We start from the raw sequence: 20046 nt of genomic DNA, 5'->3' as shown, positions 1-20046 counted from the left end.
CGTTAGAGAGGAGCAAAGGCACCAGTGGCTACATGTGAACCTTGGGCGTGTTCTGCAGGCTATCAGGTCACTGCTACTTCCCCCTGTGCGAGATATGCCACAGAACAGGGGGTAGAAGTACCTTTCATCCAGCATCACACAAACGCATCAAGGGATGTCTGGCCAGTGACGTTTTTGAAGGGCGGTTTTGGCTTTCGTCGGACAGGCATCGGCCAATAATGAGCAGGCCAAAGACACTCAGAGGAAGAGGGGCAGATAAAACCAGGGTTCATCGATGCAGACACCAGGCTGCGAAACTTGCCTTGATGCAGCCCATTGAGTCGTACTGCAGAAAGGGCGTGGTGCCTCGATCCCAACCGCCGTTGTACCGCCGATGTTGGTTCTCGAAGGAGGAAGTATCCTGTATGATTCAAGCACTTCGCTTAACCCTGCCCCGCGGACGCTTTAAGGAGTCTGTTTATAAGCCGAGAAGTCCTGCCATTATCCGCTGCATAGATCGGCATCATCGCCAGCATCCTCGACTGAAAGCCTTTCTTTTCACTTTGCAACACGGTAGATCACTTTCGGGGCGGACGGGATCCTGGTGCTATCGGTTCAGGGTTGTTGGGTAGCCATGCCGGCAAAAGATGGAGGCCCTTAAGCCCAATCGATGCAGATACATCGCAAAAGCGATATATTTAAACACTCTACATTGGACCTCTGCAGTTGCCACCATCTAATAGTCCGTCAACAGTACTCTTCATTGGCTTGCAGAATATGGCCAGAGTCTACAGCATCTCCCCAGGCCACATGTCAGCTATGAAACGGGAATAAGACTCCGGCTAAACAGACGGCGCGGGTGTTTGTTGCTTTCCATCACTTTGATAGTTATGCTGCTTTTATGGATGCGTGAAAGCAGCTTATGTAAGCATCGATCGTGCCTCGGGACCTCGGGATCCCCGCAAAAAAAAAGAACGAGCTTCGGAGCACAGGATGGCAGCAAAAGGAGATAAATACGGTTGACTTCTGCCTTCTGGGGATATGGGGCTCGAAGATAGGTATTTCTGGCTCAATATTTGAAGACTGTAAGTCGACCGTCATCTAACGCCGCTTGAACTCTGCTGACTGTAGCCTGTTCGCCATAGCATAAACCTTTACTCCGTATACATCCCCGACTGCTTAATACTCTTCACAATGGGCAAACGCGCACAGTCTCCCGCCTACGTCTTGGGCGTTGGCATGACCAAGTTCATCAAGCCACGCGGAAAGGTTGATTATCATGAGCTGGGTTTCGAGGCTGGTGTCAAGGCCATGTTGGATGCCCATATAACCTACGACGATGTTGACCAGGGTGTAGCATGCTACTGCTACGGAGACAGCACCTGTGGCCAGCGAGTATTCTACCAGTTCGGACTTACGAAGATCCCCATTTACAATGTCAACAACAACTGCTCCACGGGTTCAACCGGCCTGGCTATGGCTCGCACCATGGTCTCGCACGGTGCTGCGGACTGCGTGCTCGTGGTTGGATTCGAGAAGATGAGCCCCGGAAGTCTCTCTTCCAAATTTGACGACAGAGAGAACCCCACTGGCAAACTAGGCGAGATGATGTTTGCCACCAGAGGACTTACCAATGCTCCAGGAGCTGCCCAGATGTTTGGTAATGCTGGTGTTGAATATATTGAGAAGTAAGCTACTTCTCCCCATACAATCTTTTTAAAGAGACATGTTTAACCCATTGTCAATAGATATGGCGCAAAGGCCGAGGATTTCGCCGAAATCGGGCGTATCAACCACGAACACTCGAAACGAAACCCATACTCCCAATTCCAAACCGAGTACACCCTCGAGCAAGTCGCCAACGCACCCATGATCCACTTCCCCTTGACCAAGCTCCAGTGCTGCCCAACATCAGACGGCGGTGCCGCAGCTGTAGTCGTCTCACAAGCCTTCCTCGACGCCAGACCACACCTCAAGAGCCAAGCTATCCTCATAGCTGGTCAATGTCTCGCCACAGACACCCCTTCAGTCTACAACCAAAGTTCCATCAGTCTCATGGGCTTTGAGATGACCCGATATGCCTGCCAGACAGCCACTGCCGAAGCCGGCGTGAACGTCAAGGACGTCAAGGTCTGCGAACTACACGATTGTTTCTCTGCCAACGAGATGATCACCATCGATGCGCTGGAGTTATGCGAGCCAGGAAAGGCTCACGAGATGGTTCGGAAGGGCGACATCACATACGGCGGAAAGATGGTTATCAACCCCTCTGGCGGCCTGATTTCCAAGGGCCACCCGCTAGGTGCGACTGGTATCGCTCAGTGCGCAGAGTTGGTCTGGCATCTGCGTGGTTGGGCCAACAACCGTCTGGTTAAGGGTACTGATGTTGCTTTACAACATAACCTCGGTCTCGGTGGTGCTGTCGTTGTCACGGTGTATAAACGTGCAGACGGCAAGGCGTCTACGGAGGTATCCAACGAAGAAGTTGGAAAGATAAACCAGCTTGGACATAACCCTGCTGTTGAGGCGAAGGGATTCACAGCCGAACAAGCCACCAGAGTGCTCAGCAAGGAAAACCGCAGCGAGTGGGCTATGGGAGATACCCAGGAGAAGGTGCTCGCCCGTTTTTAGACATGGCCTTTTCATCCTCGACTCGGTTCTCTCGTGTGTCCCTCTACCACATAGACTATACCCAGTACCTAGTCTCTTTTAGATATAACGATCTATCATGTAAAATCTATCATTTGAATCCTTCTCTTCATCTTTTCTTCATCTTCTTCGTCTTCTTCAAGATATAGATATCACGTGATAAAACTAACCCAAAGCGGTTAGTGACACCACATACAAAATGCATTTCCGACTTTCTTCCTTCTTGCTTTCTTCTTCTTTTTCTTTCCCATACATATTCACGGTCTCTATGCCCTTGTCGAACGGTATACGCATCCATTACCTCTACAAATTTGTTAATATGAGACCCAGATAGATCTCAATCTGCCTAATCTAAAACTCATCCGCCAGTGGAAGTTTTCTCTCTTCAGAGGGCTGCTTTTGCCAAAAGGGCGATCGATGAGCTTCGCTTTGGGCATACATCACTCATTTTGCATCTTCCTTTCATTCGATTTTATCAATGGGCGTCATTGCGGCCTGAACTAGGCCTATCCATCTTGAAACAATTTTACTTACGTGAACAGTGTGGAATAATGCTTCCGCGTCATTAACTGCGGTATCAAATGCTGTTTAGCGAGAATCCGATCGCTTAGTACATGCGAATGTACTCTGCCGTATCCTTTCGCCTCAACCGGAACCCGATCTCTTCAACCGTCGCCATGGGCGCAATACCAAACTCGCTAATCATACACCAGCGTTAACTGGGCCGGAATAGCATGATATACAAGGAGGGAAATGAAATAACGGCATCATCGAAGTCTCGTCCGTCCTCTCCATGATGGGTTCTGCGTTCTCGCAACGAGGTCAATAATATTGCCAATATCAAACCAAAAAGTTTCGACTTGTCTCGCTCGTGTTGCGCCCGCCTTTTACCATTCTATTAACGTAGTTTGCTTCATAGGGCTGAGGCGTGTCAAATAGAGTTAGATACATCCTTTATCGTAGCACTTATATTTATCGAGCCAATAAAATTACATTACAGTCAACACTTCATTCTTTATTTCCGCAATAACCGTACTATTTCTGTGTTCTATTGTGAAAGGCGGATAATCAGAAGCACTCGGCTTGCGAGCTACCATTTATGATCTAGCATGGCCATTCTGTTCAAGCTGCCTGAGAGTCAGACTGGGCTTAGAGCCCTAACATGCCTCTGGTCTCGTTGCTAGCTTTGAACTTGCAAGAAGTCAATGTCATCCAGTCCATCAAAGTAGGATCCATGTCGTCAGAGGACGACCCATAGAACGCCCAAAATGGTTCCTTATCGAGTGTTAACCTTCCGCGGCCGGAGTGATTCAAGTTGTCAACTATTGGAAGGGATGGGGCTGTCGTCACGTCGAGTTTTGGCTGAAGAATATTATCCAAGATGCATATGCAGATGATTCAATTTTCAAAATTACCATATCACTGTTTTGCTCCCGCGCGTTGTTGGCCTTCGTATAATCCAGTGTAGTAACCTGCGAAGTACCAAGACATCATGAGGTTTTTGAGTGCTTCATCTTGAACTATATATAGGATTATTCGTTAGCCAAAGCGTTCATATGGACCTGCCGCCAGTTCCAGAGATGCACTTACTGTTGGGCGGGTTAGGAGCTCCATTAATCACCATCTGTGGCATGCTCGCAAAGCTTCCACTTGCTGGTCCACCAGCTGCGGGCTGGCTGTCCTCTGCGACTGCGTCTGGGATAGCGTTGTCCTATATATTGAAGGCCATGTATTAGCAACCTGTTCAGGCGATCAAATTAAGAGAGTAATATTTACCTGGCTGTGGTCTACTGGTTGACCACCTGTATACTTTTCCTTCCCCTCCGACTCTTCGACAATCACAGTTTCGGATAGGTTCACAGCATGATCTTCTGCGACAGCCTCTATTCCCGTGATATGCTCTACCTGCATAACATCTTCGTTTCCATTCGAAGCTTCAGCCTCTCGCAATACGTCCTCAACTTTCTGGCCCTTGGCCTGGATGCTGTGGTAGAGCTGATATAGAAGATAAACAATTAGAAATACTTCCAGCTTATCACAAGGGACGTATTTGATGCAGCCGTTAAACGTACCTTGTATTCCTCCGCAGCTTCTTCCCAGGATTCAATGAGGGCGGAGTCATCCCATATTTCTTCTTGGGTTAGAGGTTTGTTTTTGCTAGAACGTTTTCTCTTCTTCATGGCTCTCACCTCGTAGCTGCTGCCACCAGTGTATACCGTACACAGCGGATCAAGTATGGTGGTTGAGTGCTAAAGAGAGCTCGATGATGGTCCAACGCGTAGTTATCGATTTCGCGCGGAGCAGCTCTCGAAATCTTGGCGCTTGATCCACAAGAAAATCCAAAGCAAAAAAAATTTGGCTAGCAAATCACTATGGAGGTCACGAACTGATAGCCTCTTTTCGTAACAAACAATTGAAACCAATCGAATATCAAAATGGCTCCAGAAAAGAAGGCCAACAAGCGCAAAGGTCTGCTAATATCCCTATTCTTTTCAATTTTACAAGAACACGTCTCTAACCCACTCTTACAGCGCCCGCGACCGCTACGTCCGTGCCTGCGGTGAGCGACCATCCACCGTCGAAGAAGTCCAAGAAGACACAAGAAAAGCCAGTGAAGGAGCAAGTGACCAAAGCGAAGCCATCTGATTCCAAGCCGGCAAAAGAAAACGGCGTGGTTAACGGCGCCAAACCCGAGAAACTGCCTGTTAAAGTAAATAAGAAGCCTGCGAAGGAGGTGAAACCCCGCAAACGCGCAGCCGACTTCCTGAGCGATGACGAAGATGTACCTGAGAAGGAGGTAGTTGCAGCGGCAGCTAAACCTAAGGCTGAGAAGGAAACGCAGCCAAAGAAGAAGGCTAAATCTGAGAAACCTGCTGCCAACATCGTTTCAAAGGAGAAGAGCTCTACTGCTACTGAAAAGACGAAGAAGACAAAGGATAAAGGGAAAGAGGCCGAGAAACTTGTCGAGACGGCCCCTGAAGTTGTGGAAGAAGAGGCTACTCTCGAGTCTGATGCGGATTCAGATGCCGCTGAAGATGACCAAACCCTTGCATTGATTCGGGGATTCGAAAGCAGTGGAGAGGAGGATGCTTCAGGTGACGAAGGATTTGAGCCAGGTCAAGAAGTCCCGAGGATCCCCGATTCTAAGAAAGCGATGAAGGCGATTCGACAAAAGAAGAAGAAGAATGCGGAGCCAGAGGAGCCAGGCACTGTATACGTCGGGTAGGTTTCACCATCCACCATTCCAGTGCAGTCCTATTGAGCGAAGGCTAATCCATACGTGTTATGTCCAGGCGAATCCCACACGGTTTCTATGAAGATGAGATGCGTGCTTACTTCTCCCAATTCGGAGACATCACACGTCTGCGTCTCTCTCGCAACCGTACGACTGGTAGCTCGAAACATTACGCCTTCATCGAGTTTGCATCCACGTCTGTCGCGAAGGTTGTTGCAGGCACTATGCAAAATTACCTTATGTTCGGCCACATCTTGAAATGCAAGTACATACCTAATGACAAAGTCCACCCAGCTATGTGGAAGGGAGCCAACCGCCGTTTTAAGAAGACTCCATGGAACCAGATTGAAAAACGACGACTTGAGGGGGGGAAGTCTCGCGAGGAGTGGTCGAAGGCTGTTTCCAAGGAGTCATCGAAAAGGGCTAAGAAGGCCGAGAAGATGAAAGCGATGGGCTACGAGTACGAGATCCCGGAATTGAAAGCCGTAGAAGATGTTCCGGTTGCTGTTGCTGCCCCAGAGCAGATTGAGGACGCCCCAGCCCCTGCTGTTGCTGCAATTGAGGACAAGGAGGAAACTCCCAAGAAGGCGAAGTCAAAAGGCAAAGCTGCGGCTACCGAGGAGAAAGCTGCAACGCCCAAGTCGATATCTAACGGTAAGGCTGATAAGGAAGAAAAGAAAGCCGTCGAACCCGTCGAGGTCGTGAAGAAGGCCACAGAGAAGAAGGAGTCGAAGAAGTCGAAGAAAAAGGCACCTGCAGATACTGCTGCTACACCTGAGAAGCCAGCTAAAGACCAGAAGCTGGCCAAGAATGCCCCAAAGGTAAAGGGTGAGACGGCGAAGCCAGGCAAGCAAGTTGATGAGAAACCAAAGAAAACGAAGAAGGCCAAGGCTTGATATGGTAACGAAGGGAGAATGAAATAACTCGATGCAAATATATTTTATTCTGTATTTATCATCATCTGTCGTTTCCTTTCCCTTTCTCTGTTAAATGTGCTGTAACTCAGCGATCTTTCAAAAGACCAAACTGAGCGAGTGATATCCACGGGAGTTAGGGCCAAAAAATATCAAATTCAGTTCTACAATGTTACTCCTATCTCTATCGGTGTTAAACTCATGTTAGTTGAAGTTAAATAGCTGGGAATTGCTACTTTGTAAATCACTTCGAATGTACCATGACTTTGTGCACGCAGCCTCAGGTGCAGCCTCAGGTCCCGAGTATATTTCCCCTGGCTAAAGTCCCAGGACCAAGGTATTAGCCGAAGAAGCTACCAGGGCTCAACCTTCATGATTCGATATCAAAACTCAATACGTTATCCCTCACAACTCCCGGGTTCTGACTACAGGGAAGATGCATGTTGGAAAGTAGAGGAGTATGGGTGTAGTGGAATAATAAACCGGGCGAGTGCTTGAGATAGGCCGTCTATGAAATCACATTGTCCCGGGTATCAAATGCAGTTTATATACGCACCAGAATGAAGGCGCAGGCAGACAAAACATACAACCAATACACATGGTATAGAGCTATGAACAAATAACGAAAGCCAAGAGAAACGATGACCCCAGCGTTCGAATTCCGACTTCGTTTATTTGGCAGACGGCATCAGGTAGGAAAGAAGGCATTTAACAATAGATATTAGCAGAGCGGACGGCAAAACGAAACGCATCAATCAAAAACAAAACAAAATTAATGTAAATAAATAATAACCATCCGTCTAAATTTCGTAGCAGATTTCGTTGTTTAAGGGAAGAATAATGTATGTATTCCCAAAGGGAGCGGCCGATGACAGACACAGCAGGAAGAAGCGATGAGAGAGAAAGAATCGCATAAAACAATCAAGTGCAATGATATGATATATTCTTTTGCAGGCGAGAAACAGGAAATATATTAAAAAGAGCTTTAACCGAGCATATTTATGGGTATAGGAAGGATAATGATAGAAGTTCTTTCAACACATGTCAGTCACCGTCACCGTCACCGTTACCAGCAGGGAGGGAAGCTTCTCGACACAAAATCAGACCTGATGAGCGAAAATCAAAAAAAGAAGTAAAAGCAAATGAAAACATAGATGGAAAGATGAATGGGTAAAAGCAGTATTCAAAGGCAGGAGATGCAAATTGCGAGATGATAAAAAAGAGCAAAACGCCTTTTTAGTTCTATGTTGACTTGTCACAGCCAATTCTACCAAGGAGAGTTTTTCGATCATTATGGTCACTCAGCGTGACTCGTCCACGGGTCATTCGTATGCGCACCGGATGGCTCTGATGGTTCGATCCGTTGGCCATGACGGATCGAGACCAGGAGGTACCTTCCGAGCTCGTCGATGTGTTCGTGTTTCTTGCAGAGACGGTGGCCTTCTCCTTTGGCTCAGCGTCGTCTACTTCTCCTTCATCGTCACTTCTCGTATCCTCTGCCGAGGATCCGCCCCATATAACGCCCAGCGCTACTTTAATAATCATCCCCAGCCAGATAAGCGATAGGACCTGCAATAGTAGCAACATTCCAAGGAAAATCGTCTTGACCGTGTTGGTCATACAAATTGGACCGTTGAGGTCCAGGAAGGGGCTGAAGATGTGGAAGAACAGATCCGGGGAGCCAGTTGATATCTGCTTGCCAGTAGCGCCAGAGTAGCATCCAAACGGAACGTCGGCGGGAACTGTCTTGTGGATGGACCACCAGAGACCCATGTAGATGAAATGGCGGGCAATGACCCAGGTGCCAAGGAAGACACCAAAGGCGACTGTGCAGGCGCGTTCAAATCCAAGGTATTTCAGCATTTTGGCAAACTAGCAAGTGTCGTTAGTAGAAGTAATGGCAAGACTAGATAGCTAGTTAGGTAGCAAGAGGGTATGTACCGGTAACATATAATCAACAATGTCCATCAAGCAGAGAACCACATTCGCAACATTGTAGAAGCTGTAGACGTATGCAGACCCAAGGAGCGTGCTGGTGATGATATGATGGATAAACATCTGCGAGTGATCCTTGCGCTTGGCTTCGATATGGATGACAAAGATTTGCTGGGCCCAAAATGATAGCTGAAGGAGGCAGTATAGCTTAACGCTGCCGGAGACCTCGCGGGTGGGCCAGTCTGCCCATATCGCACGGAAGTTGAACCAGTAACTGGAGTTGTACCAAATATTCTGCGCAATTGCATTAGTATATGCCAAAAAAAGCAGTGTCATCGGGGTATAGCTACCATTCCATATGTCCAGAAGGCGAGATAATAGACTAGCAGCCATCCTTGTTCAGCGAATCGAACAGCCTGTTTGTGTCTCAACCCCAGCTGGGTAGCGATAGGGTAAAATAACCAGTCAATTACGATAGCCCTTGTAGCAGTGAAGCCCAGCATAGAGCTGATGATGAAGTATACGTCATCCAGCCCCTGAGTGTATTTTCCTGTCTCGGCATGGTAGTGAGGGAGCTCTAGGTACGGAGTCGTATAGGCCCTGAGAGAAGGTACGAAGGTATGTACGGCAAGAATAGCAGCGAGGATCGAAAGCGAGCCACCTGAGACCTATCAGTTAGAGTACGAAAAAGACGAAGATAAATACAATTGTTGTTTTGTGCGCACCTATCTGATTTGCAACCACCCATTCTCGCCAGGAAGTGCCCTTCGACGCTCTGCTTCCCTCGATGGTCGAGACACAGGCATTGACGTTAGTAAGGCCGTCCTCACTCCGACCACCGGCCACGGCTACAGTCTCTTTGGCCATTGCCCCTCGTCACTTGTCCTGCCGCTTCACGAGATTGTGCTCAAACGTCGACCTGCTGCGAGCTTCGAAGGTACGGACGTAACTATGAGAGAGGCAAACGAAAGGTCGAAAGGGAGGGAGATCGCATTCAGACTCGGGAAACCGTGCAATGGGCGAGTTCACTCCACCCAGATCGAGGATTGAGGTCAGTCGAGAGCCCGAAATCTCTTCTGTGCAGCGAGCGGGCGACGGGGGCGAAAGTGGTTCGGTGATGTGTGTATCCCTATCCTCGATTTTTGGGCCAGGGACCAGGACAGGGTTTCCCTAGATGGCGGTGTCGCAAGTTTCGACCACGACGACGCACCACGCAGCCAGACCGAGTACGGAGTATAGCGAAGCGAGAGAAAGCTATACAGATGCTCCGCCGGGCAAAGGTGAAGCAGCCAGAGTGTCCGTCCTGATGCCTTTTGTCGATGTTTCTTGCTCGTCCCGCGCCCATGAAACGCTCCTTTTGGCGGGCCCACGTGTTTTTGCTTACTCATCGCTCTTGACGACGATGATGATACTACTAGATACTAATACTTCTAGACATTGATACTACTAGATATCAATACTACTAGATGTTTCCTAGATGTTGGGTGCTGGATGCTGGATGACGGTGATGCTGAGTAGAGCTATAGTTCGTATAGCTTCAGGGGTAGCCAACATCTCAGCGCCTCACCAACGATGAAAGTCATGGCATCCCAGTTTGTTCAACTCCGTGCAGATAGTTATTCGCCTCCACAGTGTTAACTAACGCTAGACCCGCAGGATATTCTTCAGGTCGTCTCCTTTTCTCGGAGTACGGAGAACGGCGTACCAACAGAAGTTGGAGTCGACATCATAATCGACACCCAAATCGAGACGCCGGGGACGATATACAGGCATCAAATTAGATTCAGACGTATATTAAGATCAACGATGTTCTCCAAATCCTTCGTATCAGGCAGAACTAGCTCGGATCTTGCTCTTCCGTCACACATGCATCTCCAAGCGTTCATCTACGCCGGATGCCACCCTGGCTAGCTGATCCTAGTCAAACCCAATTCTATATAACCACTCTCCATACGGACTTCTATCTCGACAGCTTCGGACTTTGCTCTCAGCCTCAAAAATAAACACGATTTTGATTTCCCTATTTATCGCTGAAGAGATACACGCTGCCGTTGCATCTCATGGGAAACGAACGTGGCGAGGCGTTCGAGCCGGCCAACGAATATAATGACGGCTCCTTTCAAGACGCTGATCGCGAAGAACTCAGGCGTTTAGGGAAGAAGCAAGTTCTTAGGGTGTGTACCATACCCATCTTTGCATTCGAAGACCTTTAACAATAGCGATCACCTGGATATATGTATATATATGCTTAACTAATATATATATGCATTAACTAATAAACTATCAGCGAGGATTCCGTTTTCTCTCCATCTTAGGCTTTAGTTGCGCTGTCCTCATCACCTGGGAAGCGTCACTGATCCTCTTCCTCACGGGCCTCCAGAATGGCGGCCATGCAGGCATCGTGTATGGCTACATAGTAATCTGGGTCGGCAACTTGGCCGTCTTCACTACCCTCTCCGAACTGGTGTCCATGGCTCCCACATCCGGCGGCCAATACCACTGGGTCGCCATGCTCGCTCCAAAGTCTTCCAGCAAATTCCTCAGCTACATTACCGGTTGGCTGACCGTGGCTGGATGGCAGGCTGGTTTTGCTTCCGCCTGCTTTCTGACCGGCTCGATGATTCAGGGACTCGTTACATTGACTAATCCGTCGTATTCGCCCAAATCGTGGCATACAGCCTTGATTCTTTGGGCTGTGGCATTGTACTGTGTCTTTATCAATGCTGTGACGAGTAGACTGTTGCCTGCCTTTGAGAAGATAGCTCTGGCGTTTCATATTGTTGGGTTTCTGGCCGTCTTGATACCGCTCGTTAAGTTTGGAGTGAAGAATGATGCCAGTCTGGTTTTTAAGAATTTCATCAACGAGGGAGGTTGGTCGAGTCAAGGGGTATCGTTCCTAGTTGGATTGATAGGAAATGCGTTTGCTTTCTTGGGTAAGTCACCCTTCTATGTTCCTTAAATAATGCATCCCTTGCTAATAACAATTATAGGTCTCGATGGTGCATATCATGTATGTCTCATTCCCATATCTAACCTTTATTCTCACGGTTATTAACCCAATGTAGATGTCTGAGGAGATACAAAACCCGTCTATCACAGTCCCGCGCTCCATAATCCTTACACTATTCATAAACGGCAGCTTGGGCCTCGCCATGCTCATCGCGACCCTGTTTAGCATAGTCAACTTGCCCGCCGCCCTAGCATCACCAACCGGTTTCCCATTCATGGAAATCTTCGTCCAGGCTACGGGTTCAATTGCTGGCTCCGCAACGATGGCTTCAGTCATCGTTACGCTTGCTCTATTTGCAAACTGCAATTATCTCGCTTCTACGTCCCGGATGACGTGGTCGTTTGCGAGAGATCGAGGTCTTCCGGGGTGGAAGGCATTGGCGAAGGTTTGTATCTCCATTTACAGCTTGCATTGAATATAAACTAATTTGAATCTGCAGGTTGAGCGACGCACCGAAGTTCCCCTAACATCTGTTCTCGTCACAGCTGCCATTACCATTCTTCTCTCTCTTATAGTCATCGGCTCAACCACAGCCTTTAACATTATCGTCTCCCTAACAGTCGCATGTTTATACGTCAGCTACTTGACTGCCACCATCCTGCTCCTCTACCACCGCTGCACGGGAAGCGTGTCATACCCTTCCTCGACCACTAACACCGGCCCGGCCCTCGCCAACACTACCGGGGCCCGCCTAGTTTGGGGACCATGGCATGTCCGCGGCGCCTTGGGGATAGCCATCAATATCTTCGGATGCATATACCTAACAGTCATTCTGATATTTAGTTTCTTCCCTGCCAAAGCAGTTCCGACAGCGGGAGATATGAACTATAGCGTCGTTATTTGGGCATTTGTGGTTGTGTTTAGTGTTGTCTATTATCTTGCCTATGCACGGAGGGTGTACGAGGGTCCTCTCGTGGAGGTTGACACAGTGCCGTCTATGGAGTCCAGGGTTAAGCAGTAGCCAACTGCTACCTGGCTGCGTGTTTGGAATTTATAGGCTAGAATACACCGTGTACATATAATATACAAGCATAATACACATTACATTATCTCGGCGCAACCGATCTTAATTCCCATCTAGTCTATCCAACGAATTATATACATACACATGTCAAAGGCAATTTAGATCATCCCCTTTTGTGCAAATGTCAACTACTAACGGGGTCTTCCAAGCCAGCTGTAATCGTATCCACATACTCACTCGGATTAAGCATCTCAACCCCTTTCTCATTCCTACGGGTATTTGACTGCAAAGCTCTGTCATTCATCACTTTTGCCACAGCATTGATAACCTCTTCCTCCTGCCATATCCACTCGTCATCTCCCTTCCCTCCTCCTCCCCCGCAATGATAAGCGCTATACTTTGCACTTAATTCCGGATCGCGTGCGATCGCACCTCTCGTCACGCTGAGAGCCTGTAGCCTTGTCAAGGCAGTCATCATTGTCGCCGCAGACATCGATACAACCTGCTGTGCCTGCTCGGCGGGCGTGGGAGGGGTATAGAACAGCCTATCTGTAGCTGATAGATAAATAAGCGCTGCGCAAATGGCGTCAAACACAGTAAACGCTAGAGGTCGCAGCGTGACTAGCTGAACATGCAAACTCGTTGGAGCGTCTGGGTAGTGACTGTATATGTTTGTCCATTTATTGCGCTGAGCGCTGGGCGTATTTTCTGTGAGGGAAAAGAGAGGAGAGGTCGCTCGTAGGATAACACACAGCTCAAGCACGAATAGCACCACGGAGCCGATGAGAAACTTGTTCCTCCATCGAGCTATTTTGGGGCCCACGATAGCGCCAGAAGTCACTGCGCCGATGACGAGTAGGTGGAAGAGATGCGGCACAAGAGTGTTAAATGGTAGATAATACAGCAGATATGTGATCGAGCTGTCAAGCGAGCAAAACGGACAAGCTATCAGAGGCTCTGATCCAAGTTGTAAATACACTCCCCTTGCAATGGGGGAGGTAAATAGTTTCTTGAGGGTTGAATCATGTTCGCTTTCAACTTCATACTGTCCACCTAGTCGCCTTAGGCGCGAAAAGAGTAATTCCGTAGGCGTATTGAAGCGCGAATTCGTGAGTTTAAAGATATCATTTGTTCCAAAACTTTTATTGGATAGTACGTTGTTTCCGGACGGGAGACTGAGAGCGAGGAAAAGCGCGGTCGAGAAGAAGAGGATGTTAAGAGCACGCGAGGCGAGCGGGGGGAGAGGTTGAGGAGGCGGGCGGTTTGCGACGTGAGAGCTAACTGAGCGGAAGAGTGCGATTGCCTTGGGTATTAATATGGGCGCGAAGAAGATGGCTAACCCCTTGATGCTTTTGCGGTTGTTTGAATGTTAGCAGTTTCGTAGGCAAGGTGCGTGGTTGATGGACGTACATATCGTAGGAGAGCATCTTCAATACCCTAGATTCTGCTATAGGAAGGGAGTATAATAGTATGGACTCTAGAGAACAGTAACTTGAACCATCCTGCACCGCGCGAGTATCTTTCTGGTGGTTTGTTGTTGATAGCTTTCTTGTATATGCATAGGTGTCATCGATATATATTTTAAGCGCGGAGCTGGGTCTTTATCTACAGGGATCTCCATAGTAGTGACTTTACATTCTACCATTACTCTCTTCAGCACAAAGAGATGTAACGATATCAAGATAGAAACACTGGGTTAGAGTCTTCTGGTTAAATAGAAAATATGTTCTTTTTTATTTCACAACCCTTGAACGCTTAACACTCGCTGGCCTGGATGGAAATAAAGTAACACGGAACCACGGAAATGAACGAGTCCTCAATATAATAAAACCATGAAACAACGCCCTACCCGAAACGCCTGCTAATAACCGTGCAAGAAATGACAAATGAGATTCGACAAAGACAAAGCTTTCAGTAATCAAAGAAGAACACTTGGCAGAGGTGATATTTATGCGCAATCCTGATCCACATTCCACCCAGGGAGATATCATCATACGTGGTTAGAATACATTGCGGGATGGTGGGCAAGGTTGGGAACAGCCAGGTCTGCAGCTGTTGGAGACTTTGGTGTAATTGGTGACCTTGCGAACTCCTCTGTCGTAGTCATGACTGGAGAGGAAATGCGAATTGGAAATCGCGGAGCATGGCGTACTGATGCAGACCGCGGACTTGAAGTCGAGGAACTATACGTGGGCAGAGACCCCTTGCGGGAAAGCTGGAATGACTTGTAGCTGTCCTTGCGTGTGACGGCTTCCTGTGTAGCGACCGCTCCGCGAGCACGAACATGGCGTGCAGAGACTCCGAGATCTGAGTCGCGGAATAAGAAGCTCTATAGAAACATGGTCAGTAAGTGGGCAGGGTGGTAAATTACGGGGCAAGTTTGAATACGAACCATTCCAATATTAATGCTTCCAGTGACGATAGAGACTATACCGGCTCCCAGAATAAGTCTCCAGAATGGAAGGCCTATTGCATCCTGGCTCGTGGCTTGGTTGTTCAAATATCCTAGAGTTGATATGCCAAGTAGCACCATGGCTGTTCCAAGTGTAATGAAGCCTGAGTCCTGGCCAAGAAGAGGCCAGTTACGGTCGAAATATCCGCGGAAGATGCTGAGTTCGGAGACGATGAGAAATGCTACAATCATGTTAGGGTTTTTGACAGTTATATTAGCATGGAAGGTCCCAGGGAAACGTACAGCTGATGGATGCAATCGCAACATGGGTGACAGCTTCGAAGAAGAAGAAATTGGACACAAAGAAAGTCTTCACTAGCAAGAGAACGCTGGCTGCGATGATGGCGAGTAGACAGATGATGTTCATGACCCGGACGATGTTCAAGATCACATATCCCGGACCGGCCAAGGGAAGCTTTGGAAACGCCATTTCGAGGATGTTTCCGTATTATGTGTGATCTTGACAGGTGCGGTAGAGAAAGTCGGACGATTGCCTTGTCCTGGTATTGCTGGAGGTTGAAGGAGATATATGAGCTTTATATCAGTGATCAAAGAAGTAGTTAAAGAGGATGATATTGAACGAAGATAGAAGATGAGAAGAGAAGTAGGTAGAAGTAGAAGTAGAAGCAGTAGGAAGAAGCCTGGCCGGCAGGATGAGCAATGGCTGAACAGCCTGGAGAGTAACACTATAATCAATAGAAGGAAAAGCTCAGTCAAGAGTGTAATGAATTAGACATATCGCAGGTCAGCCATTGATGGCAGCACTGGATAAACACAGAAACGTGAATATGAGGGAGAGGAGAAGAGACGGGGACAAGAAGAGAATAAAAGAGGACATGAACAATAGGCGCAAGAAGAAACCTTGAATGGAAGAATTAGTTTACATCTCCCCCCATAGTACAGTACTTGAATGATATGAATAGCATGAAACAGCAATGCTGGGGGTCTATACATAGATGCAGCCTCCAGCGGGTATCAACAAGGGCAACCTCTGAGGGAAGACTTCAAGCTGGCCCTTCCTGGCCCCGTCCTAGCCCAGCGGCTCTCATCTGCCTCAGGATGGCCTGTCTTCACCCCTGGGGACTGGATATCGTTCATCTCAGCGCATCTGCGCCCTGTCGACGCTGAAACACGGCTCTTCTCGACCATCGCCAGCCAATCGTCCCTTTAACCCCATGGAAACGTCCATGTCACATGACCACCCTCTACTTTTGACGCTGGCCACTCGATCTCGAAGCGAACAGGATCGACTTTCTTTTCCCTCTCTCTACGCGCCCAGCGGCAGCCCCGTTATCTGTATTGCTAACCAGTCCTGTCTCGTACGCATCACATCGCATCGTGTCGTCCCGTGTGAAACTAATATAGCAACATGGCCCGCGGTAACCAGCGTGACAAGGCGAGAGAGAAGAACTTGAAGGAGGCGGCAGGCCAGGTATGTCTCCTCGCTTTTATCGATAGCGATAGCGCTGACCCCTCGTGTAGAAGAAGAAAAACGAGATGAGCGGCACTGAGTTCGCTCGTACCAAGGAGGCTCAGGCTGAGATTATGCGCAAGAAGCAGGAAGCTGGTACGTCACTCGTTATTTCGCTTGCGTGGTGGAAGGTACTGATACAGCCTGTAGCGAATGCGAAGAAGCTTGCCGCTGAAGGCAAGAAGTGATACAGCTATACGGCCGTCCTTCTTTAGCGAATACTTGTTGGATGTTTCTCTCTTGAAACTGTTTGAGTGTTGAATGTTCAGCTATTGGTTGTCCTGGTCAAGACTATATCTACCTACACAACGGGCAACGGGATCAACAAGGCCTTGTTCGACTACACGACGCTACCCTGCACGTCCAGTCACCGGTACGGAAGGTTTTGGCTATTGACGATGTAGATGCAGGAAGCCCGTTATTCCTAGCAAGACAGCCTCTGATTCAATGATAGCGTTATAGCGTTTTCTATTCTTATCCTCTCTTGTCCAGATCTTACATTTCGTATACTTCTGCCAGTATGTGAAGAGCAACACTGCTTGTATTTCAAGCAACGTGTAAAAACCGCCACGATGCTTAGCTCCCGTCCGTACCAGCAATGCCGGTCATATTGTAGTTGGTATAGCCGCCCTACGAGCCCATCTCTTCCACGGCCTTGGGTCTGGGCTAGTCTCACTTGCCACTGTTCGTCCCTGTCCCTGACCCTGCTCACTGGCGCTGGCGCTGGCGTTGGAGTCGGCAGCAACCGTACAAGCAAGATCAGACACGACCTTAAACTTCAAGACAGCTAGCTGAACGAAGGTCCAGAGGGCCTCCTTTTGCCATCGCACGTCAAACCCAAACAGGATAACCCACTGTACGACGTCGTGTTGGATATCGCCATCGTCCATAAGCGAGAGTAGATGGAGTAAGAACATCCAGCCTGAATTATCGCCGGGGTTACGTAGACACCAGTCACGCACCGTGGTAACGAGATGAGCATCGGATATTAGGCGGGAAGTAACTCCCCTGTTCGCTGCGGGATCGACCTCGACCTCGTATGTGATGTGATCCGATCGATCGCCATCATCACCACCAACGATCCGAGCCAACAGGGCTAGATATTGCCGTAAGTAGCTGAAGGCGTAATAGTTCATGGGATGATGTCCAGCCGCCCGCAGCACAAGGTCGACTTCAGCCTTTAGCATCTCAACCTCAGACTTTGACTCAGGCTCAGACTTTGGTAATCTCGCATGCTGGGCCATGACCCAGAAGCGATGATACCACAGCGTCGGCGACTTTGCATGACGATGTAAAGGCGACCGAAGCAAGGAGGCAGTGAAATTGCACTCGACGGATAAAAGGTGTCTGTATCCCCTGTCGTCGTCGCCAGCCCTCGACTGGATCCTTCGCTTCCGCCAGTTGCAGGCCGTCAAGTGCTCTGAATCAAACACCAGGATGACAGCCGAAGCCGATGCAGCATCCTCTTCTGTCTCTCGCAGCTTTCTAGACTCGAAAAACACCCGTCGCGCAGTAGTAAATGCCCGCACCAGCGCCTTCTTGGTGACACCTATATATCCGACGTCGCCGCCGCCTTCGCCATCATCCTTCAAGAACGGGCCAAGGGCTTCCGGCAAGATCTCAATCTCTAGCACCGTCTCGCCTATCGAGGCCAGGGTATCATATACCGCGAGGACATCAGTTGAAGTGACGACGGCTGACATTGAAAGGAGGCTGCATCGTATATCTATCCCTTTCTCCTGCTCTTGTCTATGTCTCTGTGTATGTGTGACGCCAAGGCTGTGCGATGACGGGTGGCACAAGGAGCGAATGAAGGCGTTTCGGCCGTGATGCAACGATTTCAAAGCTGATTTGATCCCAGCCGATGACGCGCATCAAGTTACAGAGAATACATATATCAGTCATAAATACACTGCATGATCATCATGCGTGCATAAAACCTCACCTGTCGCATTTCTCTCCAGAAGCGAGAAGCGAGGCATACGGAAGAACCACGACCTTCATCCTGGCATCGCACGGCCTTAACGGTAGTTCCCAGCTATATCAGCGAACAAAGATAGACGCACTGCTCAAATTTCGCTAACACGCGCCCGTCACCTTGACCAGAAAGTTATGTAAGACTGGGCGGAGGAATATATATAGAGTTAACAGATCTTTTTTCTGTACCGGAGCAAAGCACCAGAATAAGTTAAGTTAAGCCTCCCTGTGCTTGCTTTTTCGCCTTTCTCTTCTTTGTGGTTGGATTGTTCGATTTAGATACGGACCGGGGGAGGGCTTGCTGGTCAAACCTTCGACCTCTTCTCGCTCTCTCCCTGTAATCCCTTGATACCGCAGTTCATACGGGAATATTGATTGGGCGTGCGTGTTAATCCTCGCTCGTGTCTCCTCCCCGTTGCAACTTTCGTCGGTGCGAGTCAAGTAGCTTTCCAGCGACATAGCCAGGAAAAAGGAAGTTCGACCACGCCACGTTTTATTCTATCGTTTTCGTTCGCTGCTTCGTACGAGAACTGATTCGTTAGCAGGGTACGAATTGGACTGCTCAATCGGGCGAGTCGACGGTCGCTTCACCCGCGTGGCTCACTATTGAACACTTGTGACTGGCGTGATAGATATATATTAAGCCTTTTTGGCTGTTCTGCGTGGCTGTTGTTGTTATTGTCTGCTATGCCTAAATGGGTATATGGAGTACTCTCCAGGCAAGCTCTGCTTTGGATGGAGTGCGAACGGGACTAAGAGATGTAGCGTGCCGGAACTATTAGCTATCCGCATTGACAAGAATAGATCTGACCTCTCGAGTTATTCTTCCGCCCGGCCCTGGGAATCCCGCCGTTACAGATAGATATGCGATGAAACGGGCGGCCAAGAGTGTTTCGAGACCAACAGGATAACAAGAGACAGCTGACAGCGATAACCAACAGACGAAGGTGAAGAAGCAGGGCACCGGCGACGTGGCTCTGGCGCTGGAGGAGCAGACCTAGCACAAATCAGCCTGACGTGAAGATGAAGCTGTATGGCGATGCAGTTTCTGTGCACCAATATCTCCGTACAGGTATCGTGCTATTTGACAAGGAAATGCACCCGACGCGACGGTTCCAGATCCCGAAACAAGAAACCAGACGGCAGAAGACGCTGGTGATCTGCCGTATGCTACAAGTTACAGCTACCTGTCGACATTAATATACCGTTAGCCATGGCACGAACTGACACCCTGTCTACAAGCACGACTTTGACATTCCTTTATAAGCATGCAAGAAGGCCGTGTCCCTCCCGCCCGTCCGAGCTAGATACTCAGATACTCCAGATGGACTATAGACTAGATGGAGTGTATGTACTGTATGTACGGCCGATCCGTTACCATGGCAAGGTCCGACATGGTATCTGCTGCTGGATGGACGTGTGTGAGGGCTTGGTCAGACGATAACCCAGCTGTTTGTCTG

General features: G+C 48.8%; 8 protein-coding genes across 8 annotated transcripts; 3 read left to right on the top strand and 5 right to left on the bottom strand.

Moving 5' to 3' along the window:
• Window positions 1-1173: 1173 nt before the first annotated feature.
• GIQ15_01486 (uncharacterized protein) lies at window positions 1174-2610 on the top strand (the record flags this gene model as incomplete). Its single annotated transcript, XM_033548903.1, has 2 exons — window positions 1174-1667; window positions 1728-2610. 2 exons carry the CDS (start codon window positions 1174-1176, stop codon window positions 2608-2610), a joined length of 1377 nt encoding a protein of 458 aa, XP_033409854.1.
• A 1437-nt stretch (window positions 2611-4047) lies between these two features.
• On the bottom strand, window positions 4048-4808 carry GIQ15_01485 (uncharacterized protein; the record flags this gene model as incomplete). The annotated part of the gene is made up of 4 exons (XM_033548902.1): window positions 4048-4148; window positions 4219-4339; window positions 4405-4623; window positions 4701-4808. 4 exons carry the CDS (start codon window positions 4806-4808, stop codon window positions 4048-4050), a joined length of 549 nt encoding a protein of 182 aa, XP_033409853.1.
• A 255-nt stretch (window positions 4809-5063) lies between these two features.
• GIQ15_01484 (ribosomal biogenesis protein Gar2) lies at window positions 5064-6759 on the top strand (the record flags this gene model as incomplete). The annotated part of the gene is made up of 3 exons (XM_033548901.1): window positions 5064-5097; window positions 5160-5850; window positions 5922-6759. 3 exons carry the CDS (start codon window positions 5064-5066, stop codon window positions 6757-6759), a joined length of 1563 nt encoding a protein of 520 aa, XP_033409852.1.
• A 1260-nt stretch (window positions 6760-8019) lies between these two features.
• Window positions 8020-9579, bottom strand: GIQ15_01483 (TLC domain-containing protein; the record flags this gene model as incomplete). Its single annotated transcript, XM_033548900.1, has 4 exons — window positions 8020-8649; window positions 8719-9006; window positions 9063-9373; window positions 9438-9579. The coding sequence occupies 4 exons, from the start codon at window positions 9577-9579 to the stop codon at window positions 8020-8022; spliced, it is 1371 nt and encodes a 456-aa protein (XP_033409851.1).
• Window positions 9580-10772: 1193 nt separating this feature from the next.
• On the top strand, window positions 10773-12683 carry GIQ15_01482 (uncharacterized protein; the record flags this gene model as incomplete). Its single annotated transcript, XM_033548899.1, has 5 exons — window positions 10773-10886; window positions 11000-11645; window positions 11703-11722; window positions 11778-12107; window positions 12162-12683. 5 exons carry the CDS (start codon window positions 10773-10775, stop codon window positions 12681-12683), a joined length of 1632 nt encoding a protein of 543 aa, XP_033409850.1.
• Window positions 12684-12870: 187 nt separating this feature from the next.
• Window positions 12871-14113, bottom strand: GIQ15_01481 (uncharacterized protein; the record flags this gene model as incomplete). The annotated part of the gene is made up of 2 exons (XM_033548898.1): window positions 12871-14035; window positions 14097-14113. The coding sequence occupies 2 exons, from the start codon at window positions 14111-14113 to the stop codon at window positions 12871-12873; spliced, it is 1182 nt and encodes a 393-aa protein (XP_033409849.1).
• Window positions 14114-14676: 563 nt separating this feature from the next.
• GIQ15_01480 (uncharacterized protein) lies at window positions 14677-15568 on the bottom strand (the record flags this gene model as incomplete). Its single annotated transcript, XM_033548897.1, has 3 exons — window positions 14677-15015; window positions 15079-15320; window positions 15382-15568. The coding sequence occupies 3 exons, from the start codon at window positions 15566-15568 to the stop codon at window positions 14677-14679; spliced, it is 768 nt and encodes a 255-aa protein (XP_033409848.1).
• A 1646-nt stretch (window positions 15569-17214) lies between these two features.
• Window positions 17215-18312, bottom strand: GIQ15_01479 (uncharacterized protein; the record flags this gene model as incomplete). Its single annotated transcript, XM_033548896.1, has 1 exon — window positions 17215-18312. The coding sequence occupies one exon, from the start codon at window positions 18310-18312 to the stop codon at window positions 17215-17217; it is 1098 nt and encodes a 365-aa protein (XP_033409847.1).
• Between the last annotated feature and the right edge of the window lie 1734 nt (window positions 18313-20046).

This window comes from Arthroderma uncinatum (assembly GCF_011692745.1).
Source record: "Arthroderma uncinatum strain CBS 119779 chromosome Unknown scaffold1, whole genome shotgun sequence".
Lineage (NCBI taxonomy): Eukaryota > Fungi > Ascomycota > Eurotiomycetes > Onygenales > Arthrodermataceae > Arthroderma > Arthroderma uncinatum.
Note: the sequence above shows the minus strand (reverse complement) of the source record. Positions and strands in the feature narration are given on the sequence as shown.